The sequence below is a fragment of the Diplotaxodon limnothrissa genome, linkage group LG6 (genome assembly GCF_057381915.1).
Source record: "Diplotaxodon limnothrissa isolate DT_005_m linkage group LG6, D_limnothrissa_male_GT1.1, whole genome shotgun sequence".
NCBI classification, from domain to species: domain Eukaryota; kingdom Metazoa; phylum Chordata; class Actinopteri; order Cichliformes; family Cichlidae; genus Diplotaxodon; species Diplotaxodon limnothrissa.
The window spans coordinates 4,668,206-4,681,363 of NC_140601.1; the positions used below are offsets into that span (position 1 = coordinate 4,668,206).

Here is a 13,158-nt window from a genome sequence, read left to right on the forward strand (position 1 = left end):
GTATCTTAGGGGAGGTTGCTGTGATGTTCGGTCATGTTAGCGAGGAACGGAAATCGACCGCAAGTAAGTGTAAGTGTTGTTTATTTATTTGTCTGCCGTGTTTTCTCTCAGAATGTCTGAATTGAGGCCCTCCTCATTCTCGGATGGTTCACGCGGCGTAACGTGATCTTTGATCCGTATTTCACAGCGCTGGGACGGCGCGAGCAACAGAATTTAATCTGGCACGTTAAGCGCAAACAATCCTGTGTTGGGTGTTTTTACTAACTTTGACTGATCCGTGGTGTTACCCAGAGCTTAGAGAGAGCGCTGTTTAAACACAGACCGTGTTTCTTGCCGTATGGTGTCATCTGTTATTCACTTTTAAAAAATAAAGCGACCACAGCGAAAAAAGCACAGTAACATTTCTTGACTTTATTTTTACTTTACTGGCGTCCACGGCTTTGGCACACGCGCGGAGTTTGTAAATACTAAAGCGCGATATAGTTTATTATCTAAAAATAGCGACGTGAACGCGCATATTATGTGAGCCACACTTCCTTTACGGAAGATTTCAGTGCTTCCCTGATTGCTGGCTCCTTACTGTTAGCAAACGTTTACTCGGGCTACCGTCTTGTCACGGGGGTTATCGCAACACGTAGATGCGTGGAGTATTTCTAGAATCATAATTTCCTAAAGTCAGATGTAATCGCTCAGTGTGGGGGAAAGAATCACAACTCACAATAATTTCTGTTGAGAGCTCCAGCAGATGTTCTTAATGTACAGGCTGTTATCAGCTACCAGCTGCTCTTTGTGGATGTACACACTTGAATTCAGCCAGATGTCAGCAGACGTTTCATAAGTTGTCTTGGCTGATTTCCATCCTCAACACTGAGAGGACACTGCTTGTACTAACTTTTTACTAGGCAGCCACTGTGCACCAGTCACACACTGCTCTTTACTTTAAATCCATCACAGTACAGCAAGCTAACCTGTTTATCCAGCACTAACCTGCAGAGCAACCTTATTAGAGCAAACAAGAATATTATTGCTAAAAATCAAGATCGCCTGATTTTGTACACTAACACTATCACTGGGTGAAATCCGCCCCAAACCTACTTTACCCTTTATCACTATTGCCGGTGACAATCACCCGAACACAAGACTGTAGAAAAAGCGGGCTTTGGGGTAGGGAAACACCCAAAGACACTTCAAAGACAATGCTGAAGCTACACAGGGACCCATGACACTCAGAGAAACGCAACTTATTAAAAATCATGTAAATGCGAGTTAGTCTGCCTCAGTTTGTTGTGCAGCATGTTTCACAATTTAAAAAAAAAAAAGCAATGTCACATGTCAGGACCCTATCTGACTTAAAAACATGAGGACTTGCATGTTAGTTTCAAATTTCCAGTTTATCCAGCTGAACTGAGCAGTCCTTATCTTTAAATCTAACCTCTCTTCTTCTCCTGCCTTTCTTATCTTTCCCCATCTCTGAGTGAAGTTAGCTATTTTCTTTCTCTGTGAAATACAACAGTTGGACCTTTAGCTAGCAACACACTGTGCTACAAGCAGTTTGAGCGTTTGCTAATGTTTGCTGAGCTTATAGTTGCATTTGAAATAACCTGCCACAACATGTTACACCTTTATTGTTGCTCCTCTTCTGTATGGCTAGCTAGATGCTGAAGTAGCACAACAGCAACTTGTGGGTACCGGCAGTCTTTCCGGAGTTGTGCTGAAAAAAACAAAACAACAGAAATTTGTTTAAAAATATAGGGAGTAAAAGTAAAAAGTTGTCAGAAAAATAAATACTTAAGTAATGTACAGATACCTGAAAATTCTATATAAGTATTTTTACTTTGTTACTTCCCACCTGTGATTTTGGTACTCACATTTTTAACATGTTTAAATTAACTAATGGTTTTGTATCCACCACCACAGTGAAGGAGGAGTTCAGTATAATCAATACCTCTCTCACTTTACTTAGGTGTGTGTGAGCAATGTCAACATTCTGGCATTTAGGGTTATTTTTAAGGGTCATTCCATATAACATAAGCTAAATCTAAGAAGACTGTTATTTATTTATTTGTATAAGAACTTTATACCAGGTATGTGTGAAGTAACAGAAACAAGCATTGATTTCATGGATGTTTTCTTTGTTTTCTGACAGCTCAGAAATCTTCAAAAGCGCTTTTGGGGTAGATTTAATGGGTCATATCACCAAGTGGTCAGAACAGTCTAAAAGATGTCCTTTCCATCTATATTTTATACCAGGCTCAACGTCTAGGTGTGATTCCTTAAGGATAAAATCTTTTTCAAATTCATGTTTGCTAATGCTTGATTAAGAAAGTGCAAGGAGGGAGTAAAAATGGGCCAGCGTTACAAACTGACAAAACAAGAATTTGAAGGTTTAATAATAATGGATTGGATTTATATATGGCGCTTTTCAAGGCACCCAAAGCACTATTCATTCACTCTCGCATTCACACACTGGTGGAGGCAAGCTATGGTTGTAGCCACAGCTGCCCTGGGTCAGATTGACAGAGGCGAGGCTGCCATATCGCGCCATCGGCCCCTCTGGCCAACACCAGTAGGGTAAAGTGTCTTGCCCAAGGACACAACGACCAGGACAGAGAGCCCGGGGATCGAACCGGCAACCTTCCGGTTACAGATACGCTTCCCAACCCCCTGAGCCACAGTCGCCCAAACAATTTCACAAACAATCACTTCAGTCACTTCTTTACCATAAACCTGGGCTCATTTTTGATCCGAGGAAAACAAGCTATATTTCAACCAGCCCCATGTACTGTCTATAGTTATACATCATACAGTAATGATATGATGGTAAAATGTTGCATGCCTTGTGGGTGATCGTGGCTCAAGAGTTGGGAGTTTGCCTTGTAATCAGAAGGTTGCCGGTTCGAGCCCCGGCTCCGACAGTCTTGGTCGTTGTGTCCTTGGGCAAGACACTGGTGGCGGTCAGAGGGCCCGGTGGCGCCAGTGTCCGGCAGCCTCGCCTCTGTCAGTGCGCCCCAGGGTGGCTGTGGCTACATTGTAGCTTGCCATCACCAGTGTGTGAATGAGTGGATGGCTTTGGGGTCCTTAGGGACTAGTAAAGCGGTATACAAATACAGGCCATTTACCATTTGCCTTCACTGTATAAGCGAACATAAAAAAACAAATTGCTGATTCCAAGCGGTTCACATGGCATGCACTCACTGATTTATCATGGAATAATCTGATAACGTAATGCCTTTTAAAAAGAAGAAAACATTTATCCTTGAAAATTCATGTTCATTATTTGTATTATATCATTAAATATGCAAAGAATATATTTAACAAAAATCTGGTACAAACTAGAAAAAGAGAATGTTTGCCTTCAAAATAAAACGTTGTGCTTACCACTGCAATACATTTGAAAAGGTTTCAAATTTTTTACTTTGAATGTTATTGTGCTCCATTTCCAGTTTGTGTCAAACTTTCCACATGAACTACCACTAGCAAGTAGTTTTCTAATGTAGGATCTAAAGGATAGCTGAAAACTATAACTGAGAAATACCTTGTCTCTCTCTACAGACATCAGTGGAGAAACAGACCACAAGGACTGAGCTGAAACTCTTACCACTCTGTGGACAAGAAGAAGAACCAATAGCTGACTCATTTTCCACAAGGCTATCAGATCACAGCCATTTATTCAGCCACAGTCATTACGTTTCACTGCTGTGGTAAGTGCTAGTGGACTGCTATATCATATTGGGACACTGTAAATGTTGACCTAAATCCTCCAGAGCAGATTCTTTTTGACTTTTTTTTTGTCATCACATGACAAATTCCCCAATGCCTCGATGGAAAGTGTTCTTGAGCCAGTACCTGCGATGGTCCAGCACAGTCACTCAAGCCTTCGCCCTGTCCATCATCACATTTTGTGTCATATTTCCTCTGTGCTGCCATCGTCTGCTGTACTCTTACTACTTCATTAAGTCCATGTACCTCGATTCTATGAGTGAAGTGGTGCTGCGGGAAAGCCTAGATCGAGGTCAGGAGGCTCTGCACTTCTGGCAGAGCTCTTCAACTGCAGCAACGTCCAGATTCAACAACTTCACTCAACATCCTGAACTGCTGGTCACTGTGGTAACAGCCAGGCGGAAGGAGGCACGGGACTACCACTACCTGCTCCAGGTAATGCTGCAGCTGAGTAACATTGTGGGAAGCTGTGGGGAGCAGAAGTGCGCGGAGGTGCTGGTCTGTGATGTGGAGAGTGGCCCGCAGGAAAACCAAGATGCCAAGGTGCTGGAGAGCCACTTCAGGGTGGTCCGGCGTTCACCTCAGGAGCAGCAGAGCATACAGGAGCGAATTAATACCTTTGAAAAGGAGAAGAGGGATTATGTCTTTTGTCTCCGCAGAGGCTGGGATCTGGTGAAGCCTAAAAATATTGTCGTTCTAGAAGATGATGCTTTGCCAAGAAATGACTTTTTCATTGTTATAAAGGATTTGTTGTCACGTAGGTTTGCTCTTCACACTCTTTACATCAAGCTATATCATCCTGAAAGGCTACAACGCTACTGGAACCCTGAGCCATACCGCATTCTGGAGTGGGTGGGGCTGGGATTGGTTGGCGCAACGGCTCTCCTCCTCAGCTTTCCTTACTGGAACCCTTGTTCTTTCTCGTTCACCCTGTCCGCTACCCATCTCCTCTTTTTCACTCTATACTTTATGACCGCTGCAGAGTTGTTGGGGCGGCATTACCTTCTAGAAGTCCGGAGAATTTCCCCACAGCTGTATGCCGTCTCGCCAGCTACCGAGTGCTGCACCCCAGCCATGTTGTTCCCTGGCAATGCCTCATTAAGGGTGGCTGAGTATCTAGACAGTTCATTCTGCTACAAAGGGCATGCTAAAGACATTGTTCTGTATCAAATGGCCAGGACAGTCCCTGGGCAGAGGTCCCATAGTGTAGAACCCAACCTCATCAGTCACATTGGGGCTTATTCCTCAGTCAGAGCTAACCCATCCAGGCCCAAGCTCCTCTAACAGAAGAAGAAGAAGAACTTCTGACTGCAAGGTTCACTTTAATCTGGTTTCTCCTTCCTGGGTTTTGCTTTTTTACCATCTTCTAGACTCTTTAGAAATCTTAACAAATTACTCAGTGAATGTTGGTTTGGTGATTTGCATTGAAAACTATCAAGGGATTCGATCGATATATTAGTAGATGTCTACGTTCCAGCTTGTAGACGCACATGTGTTTTTAGTTCTCCATCTCTCTGATATACATTTATTTTAATCCACCCTGCACAAATTGTGTAAAAGGTGGTGATGGTTTTTCTTCAGAAGAGGTTGAAAACCACACAAATTAATGCAGGAAAATAGCATGTCCTAAATTATTTTATATAGAAATGTTAGATGGCAGAAAATGTTACTTTGACCCATACCTTGAAAGCCTCTGCCACTTCTTTATTGCCAAATCATCTAACCCACTCTCACTGAGCTGTGTGGGACCCTTCTGGAAAAAAAAATGTAAACGGTTCTCTTCTTTGTTTACCTTTTTAAAAAAGAAGCCAGATGCTGCCAGAATGCCTGTTTTTCCTTTGTCTGTCCTTTGACTGTTAAAGGATTTATTCGTTTTTTATATACAATAATCACAGTAAAATAAAATGTAACTCCTTAGAGTAAGGAGAGACCAATTCACCAGACTATGCCTAAAGTTTCTAAAGTTAAGTTACAGTGGAACTGGTGTGTGAGAGCGATAGCTGATTTAGTCGCCTGTCGTGTTTACATATTTACATTAACCTTTTGCAAATATGAAAGTGGGTAGAGCCATTGGCTGTTGTACTCTTAGATTGAAATAGGTTTTAATATTGTATAAAAGCTAAACATATCCGTATTTTGCCACCTGGGATTTTCCTCCAAAATGGTACGAGCATTCAGAAGTCAGCTCTAATTGCTGTTTGCTGCAGATTTTCTTTTCAGTTGTCTCACACTCGCTTTCTTTCTCTAGTTATGCCTGTGTGTGTATTTGCATGTGGTGATGAAACATGAGCCCTGGCTCATGAAAGACTAATGTCTGAGGACGACATTCCTGGTTTGCGTGTGGATTTCTTTGTTTTAATTTAACAGGTTTAGTGATGTAACAGAATGTACACTAGTGGCGGTTCACTCACAATGAACAGTCTAAAATTTTGGTTTCAGCTCAGGCCTGCTCTTTGATTTGATTTGATATACCTTTATTAGTCCCACAAGGGGAAATTTCATAAGGCCTCCGACCTATTGCATGCAATGGTGGCGCCATCTTACCCTCCGACCATACATACATTACAAAAAACATCACATGGGGAAGACGGGTCAGAGAGGTATAACAATGGAAAATGCACCACATGAGGAAAGATAAGGAGAAAAAAATAACTCCCCCCCCCCAGACTGACCTCCAACAGGGAGATCAGTTTGAGAACAGAAAAAAAACCCCACCTCTGCACATGAAAAAACTCTTAATACACCAAAGAAACACATGACAAGCAACAGGGGAGGGTAAAGGGTGAGAGACAGCCGAATTAGACGTTTGCTGGTCTCCTTGATCCCCGTCAGCATCGGATTTCTTAGTTACTGCTATTAACCTTTTGCATGTGGCTCCTATAAAGCTTACACTGATAAGAGCACATTTATCACTGAAGTTCACAGTACTTGTTGACACACTGCCCATGAGTTCATTCAGTAGACAGAAACGCTTTCTGTTTTGTAATCCAATGCTGAGCTGGTTGAGCAAACACTCCTTCCTGCTGATTCTGAAACAAAAACCGCCTGCTCTTCCTAAAAACACCGAAATTCTGTTTTACTGACTGGCTGCAAGCTCGTTAGAGAGTATCAAAGTGAATCTTGGCCAGAAACGGGAAAATGAGAAATTTGCCAAATGTACACATCACATCACATACATCACAAATTTGCCTTATTTTAATCTTCGTTTTTTGTTAGATTTTTTTTTCTAAATTTGAGTGAATGTTAGCAATTCATTAAGGACTGAAATATTAGAAAGCACAAAATGTCTTAATTATATTATTTTGTGTTGACAGGAGATAATTTATTTGGTAAAGGGCTAAGTGACAAACCGGATTTATCTACAAGCGTTATATTTTATTTGTGGCTGGTTTGAGTAAATGCCATTATCTATGATTACTGGTCTGATTTTTTTCTTTACCTATAAAGAACACTTATTAATTAATTAATACACACCACACACATTTAGAACATAAATTAAAATATGACAGAATATCAGTTTTAAATAAAAGAAAATCATTAAAATCAAATCATTGATTTGGAAAAATTATTAATATTTTGTTTAAAAGAAGATAGATGTTCACTTTAGCTGTGGCTGTACAAGAGAAGTTATCAGAGCTGACTGCTTCGGTTTTTATTTGGGTTATTTGGCTTTCTCATATATACACTGGATGTATTTCATTTCTAAATCATCAATATTGATGTGACTGTTCACTGTCATAAATATTTAATTTGAGTTAAAATTGTGTGAGATTTAAAGGATTTTCTCTTTAATGCTTCTCTTCTGTATGGATGTTGGTCAGAATTATTGAATGATCTGAACTGAGTGATACATTTAACTACTTCTGCTGTTTGTTTTTTGTTTTCAAGCACTGATATTTTTACTCTAGTAAGCTGAAAAATTGTATTTCAATTTTCACTTCTGATTTGGATTTTCACATGTCTTGTTTTCACTGTGATTCTTTTACTGATTTTACAATTAATACAATAAATCTTTTGAGTTTTGAGTTACTTGTCTCTCTGGGTGTTTGTATTCAAGCACCATCTTTGTTACTGTTCAGGATAAACCCAATAAGGTGCTGGATGGGGTTTTAAAGATGGGGAGTTCTGGACTTCATTGCACACGGTGAGACAAACATTGAAGCTGAACCATCCAAGCTGTTGCCATGAGCCAGGTGCTTAGCTGAGCTTTGGTGTCCCCGAGATTAGCAGTGTCCTTCAGAGAGCTCTCATAATTCTTCCCAAAACATCGGATCCCTTGTTCTTGGGTTAGAATCTCTGACCTTTGGATGCTGAAGGTGTTTTTTGTCAGATTCATCAATTGGATTGATGAAGTCATCATGATTACATCGTCCATGAACTCTCGGCAGGCAGGATGTCTTGTGCTGTCATCTGATGTCACCTCTGCACTGCGTCCCTCCACCTCTAGCAGTGGTGATGAACAAAAACAGTGTCCATGCCATTTAGTGGGGTTCTTTCCTTATCACTCGCCTTCAGCCACCTTTTCTTGAGCGTTCATAGTTTTTCCTGTACTTCCCTTTATCCTGTGATCTGTTGCTGGTGTCTGATTAAAGCGTTTAAACTCCAGGTCATCCAAACTTTCAATTTCATCCCCTCTCTCTGTGCTCTGAACAAAATGAGCTGAGAGGTCTGGAGCACTGTGGTGTGCCTCCTGGCTCTGGTCCTCTGCTGAGCATAGCTAATATACTGCTCAGGCATAACAATCATTGCTTTGTCTTACTGCCTTACTTTATTCACACCCTCTCTTAACACGCACAAGTAACAAGCACAAAGAAATTGAAGACAAATAGGAAAAAAGAAGAAAATATAATAATGGATAGAGTACAAATAGAAATACAAATATACAAATCAACAATCTCCTTGTGTTTTGTGTGTGAGTGAGTGAGAGAGATGATGTGTATGTATGAGATCTGGGCCATCCGCATCCCCCAAGAGTACCAAAGACCTGAAGCCACACATCTTGACAAATTGTCTCCACCTCAGCAGGAGAAGGAGGGAGACCCAAGATGAAATGCCCAAAGGTCGATAATCACAGAGAATCAGAGGCAATGAAGAAGAGCTAGATCTCAGACTCTGCAGGCATCAGTTATCATGACAGCACAGTTGGAAAAATACTGAACAAGCCCCATGCAACAAGTACGTCATGCAAGGAAGGGTTGCAAAGAGAAAGCCTCTTTTTTTCTAATGCAGCAAGAGTACTGTGTTACGACCCCCTCTGCTAGGTGTCAGGGGAGGAGTAACGTACACAAGCCCCCCCACACAAAACTGAGTAAAGTAAAAGGTTTTAATGTCAAACTTTAAACAGAAAACCGACAGGGCTGTTCAACAGACCACTGGGCATATAGTTATTACATAAAGAACAAACGAAACAGTCAGGCGTAAAAGCTAAGGGTCAACTAAAGCAGGCTGGCGGCACACAAAATAAAAGCTAAGGGTAACTAAGGCAAGCCAGGATCACAAAACTCTAATGAAACTAAGTTGAGCTGTATAACAAAGAGCAACACAGCAAACAGGTTTAACATGCAAAGCAGACGAGGAGGCCACTGCATGTTCACTTCAGACCAGCAGTTTCCCCCCTAGTGTGAAGGATCTTCAGCCTTTTATACTCCCAGGTGCAGTCAATTGGTCATGGAGTGGTCATGGGATCTCCAGGCAGCCAATCGTCCGCGAGGTCTGGCACACTTAGATTTGCATAAGCACAAAAGGGTAGTCTCACTCTCTCCAAGGCCCAGGGCCGTAACACCCCTCCTCTTAAAATACAAGACTATGTTTTGTATACACAGATTTCAATATTCGTGACAGACAACAAAACAAGTCATACTCACAGCCGGGAGAGGCCATCAGCTAGTACAGTTTCTGATCCTTTTATATGCCGAATCTCCAAATTGTACTCTTGTGGCAGCAAGGCCCATCGCATGAGCCTTTGATTGTGGTTAAACATTCGGGCAAGAAATACAAGTGGATTATGATCAGTGTACGCTACAATGTGCCAGACCCCAAGTACACATGGAAGTGCTGAAGAGCTAGCAACAGGGCCAATGTCTCCTTTTCAGTGGTGGAGTAACTTAACAGATGCTGATTAAATTTGCAGTGGAAATAACAAATGGGGTGGTCCAATCCCTGCAAGTCTTTTTGCAACAGTACTGCTCCAGCCCCAACAGCACTGGCGTCAATTTCTAACTTGCATGGTTGCATCAAGTCGGGTGCAGTTAACACAGAAGTGTGGCATAGCAGGGATTTTGTACTTTTAAGGTAACCAAGTAAAAATAAGTAAGTGAGTAAAATAAGTAAGACAAGTACTTTATCACTTACTCTGAGGTGTCTTTTTAGAGAAGCCTTATCATAAGTGTGTTTCGTTTTTCTTTGTGAAACGGCAATGAGCTGCTTAGCCAGAGCATTGGCCTGACCCCAGTCCACACTTCCTGCACCAGGTGGGTACTATTGACACATTAGCACATTTTGCTCTATGGAATAGGCTTGTTGCTCATGGTTGGCTTGCTCAGCACTTACCACACGCTTAAAACATGGCTTTAATGATTCGCCAGCTATCTGAGCTGTCGACAGGTTTTCTCTGGTCAAAGGCAGTGGAATATCTTTTACAGATGGACCAGGCTCCTCAGGATTCACCAAGTCTGGGGAAGACAAAACATTGTTGTCGTCAGGTAACGCGGCACCCTCCTAAGAAAATGAGGTCATCAACACAGAATCAGCGCGGGTAACGTCACCATCTTTACAGGCTTGGGCACGAGTAACCACACAGGCTGGGTACAGCTTTAGGGTCACAGAAACATCTGGGGCATCACAACTGAGGGGCTTATCCAGCACCTCCAGACTAGGACGCACTAATCCGCCCACATTATAATTTCCTAGCAACATGGCCACCCCCTCTATGGGTAAGGTTGGGCATACTGCGACGGGGAAAAATCCCGTAACGAGTTCTGACTTGATATAGACCTGGTGAACGGGTCTGGGAGCATAACCCATCTCTATTCCACGCAGCACAACATTAAATCCGCACGCACTGTCTGCTGAGAAAGGTAAAGCACTAGAAAGGATTAAGGTCTGAGACCCTCCGGTGTCAGTATGCGCACCGATTTTAGATCAGTGAATTTATCAGTTAGCGATACAAAACCATCAAAGATAAATGGATCAACAAGGGTCTGGCACCTTACCACCACAATCAAGCACCTCAGGATGGAACGCTGCTTTCACAAAGGCAACACCTTTGGGTTGCTGAGAATTCACTGTTTTGCGTTTCAGGGCCAAACAGTCCGCAATGACATGTCCCAGTTTATGACAGTGGAAACACTCTCGACTCTCTTTAGAGCCCAAGGGTTTAACAGTGCGAGCCTGCTGCACAGCACTAAACTGTGACTTCTCTTTAACCAGAAAAGAGGACTTATGGGTGAGCATATACTCGTCTGCGAGAACTCCTGCAGTCGCTAAAGTGGTTACTTTCTGTTCATTCAGGTATAACACTATACTCTCTGGAAGACACTTTTTAAAGTCTTCCAGCAACATCAGTTCACACAATGAATCATAATCACTGGCTTTTGACACTGGCAGGGATAGCTCAGTAGGTAGAGTGGTGGCCCCATGATCGGAAGGTCGGGGGTTCGACTCCACTGAACGGCTACCCTGAGGTACCTGTGAGCAAGGTACCGTCCCTACACACTGCTCCCCGGGCGCTGCACAGGTGGCTGCCCACTGCTTCACTGGGTGAATGGGTTAAATGCAGAGGAACTATTTCCCTATGGGGACTAGCACATTACATTACATTACATTACAGAGCACCACTTGTCAAAGAGGATACCTTTTTCCTTGGCAAACTCCACATACGTTTTTGGAGGGACGTTTCCTCTGTAGCCGAAATTTCTGCCTGTATGCTTCTGGAACCAATTCATATGCTTGCAACACAGCTGATTTAACACAAGAATACTCCAAACTGTCTTTTAAGGGAAGCGCAGCTACCACCTCTTGGGCTTTTCCAGTTAGTTTACACTGTAATAAAAGGGGCCAGATCTCACTAGGCCACTGCAAAGCACCAGCAATGTGCTCAAATGCTGCAAAATAAGACGTTAATAAGTAATTAGATTACCGTTACTTTCCCGTAGGAACGCTGCGTTACTGCGTTACTAAAACCGTGATTTTTTGCGAGAATGTCTCATGACAGTGACGTAAGCGAGTGCGCCGTTAGTGACAACAGCTGTGTGCAGATCAACAGCGTTTAAAGCATTTAAAGCGTGGAAGTACTGACCTTACTTTGAGTTTGATTCCATAAAAAGTGACAAAAACATTAGTGTCCGCTGTGCGTGGGAAGAAAACTTCTTTTTACAGCGAAAAACCCCTAAACTTCCAAGCAAGCAGCGGGAGTGCGCTACCACGTAATGGGAAACTCACAGAGAAACTCGCGGATTCTTCCACTGACCGCTGCACACCTGCACCAGAGCACACCTCCGCCTACCCCACTCCTGCTTTACAGGTGAAAATAGAGCAACAGGACCGCTGAGTCTTTGACTTTATTTATTTTCTGCTGTGTTTTACTTGCATCTATTTGAAAGAGTGAGTGTAAACACACACAAAAAAATATTTTATGTGCTGGAATGTGCAGAAAATAAGTTTAAATGTTAAACAAATTTCTTCGAGTCAGAGAATGTTGCATATAATTAAATTTTTGCTTGATGCATAAAGTTAAAACCTATAAAACAAGTTTTAAAAAGAGACTTTTCCATTTGATTACATTTTGTATGATGGATTATGCAGAAAAAGTAGAATTGGGCTGAAAGATCTATCGTTTTATCACCTATTCAGGTTGTAAATCGTGTTTCTAAAAAGTAACTAAGTAACTAAGTAATTAATTACTTTTGAAAGTAAGTAATCAGTAAAGTAACGGGATTACTTTTTTGGGGGAGTAATCGGTAATAATAATAATCAAAGTGTTTTTATTGAGTTTTCAGAAAGCATACCATTCATACAGAAAAGCTCGAACTCAAGTCCTACCACACAGTGTAAGACAAAACTATACCCAGACAGAGGAAGGAAAAAAAAAAAAAAAGGGGGGGGGGGGGAGTTGCCAGTTATGGAGTGGATGGAAACTCATCTTCAAAATAGGAAATGAAAGGCTGCCAGACCCTAAAGAATTTCTTGGTGTTGCCCTGTATAGTAAATCTGAGATGTTCTAATTTGAGGTGTGCCATCACCTCCTCCACCCAGCGTTTATGGGATGGCGGTGTTGCCTTTATCCAGTTAAATAGAATCAATCTCCTAGCCAGCAATGAGGCGAATGCTATTGCCTTCCTCTGAGAGGCTGTTAGTTGAGTTTCCCTCGGTGCCACACCAAAGATGGCTGTCAGAGGCATTGGTTCCATATCTTTATTATAAATGAATGAGAATGTTCTA

General features: G+C 42.0%; 1 protein-coding gene across 2 annotated transcripts; it reads left to right on the forward strand.

The window, feature by feature from the left end:
- On the forward strand, positions 1 to 7,081 carry pgap4 (post-GPI attachment to proteins GalNAc transferase 4). 2 transcript variants are annotated; one of them, XM_085355513.1, is made up of 2 exons: positions 1 to 69; positions 3,553 to 7,081. In XM_085355513.1, the coding sequence occupies exon 2, from the start codon at positions 3,799 to 3,801 to the stop codon at positions 5,002 to 5,004; it is 1,206 nt and encodes a 401-aa protein (XP_085211639.1). In that variant the 5' UTR covers positions 1 to 69; positions 3,553 to 3,798; the 3' UTR covers positions 5,005 to 7,081. The 2 variants fall into 2 exon arrangements, with proteins under 2 accessions (XP_085211639.1, XP_085211638.1); XM_085355512.1 differs by having other exon boundaries at positions 1 to 63.
- Positions 7,082 to 13,158: the final 6,077 nt, after the last annotated feature.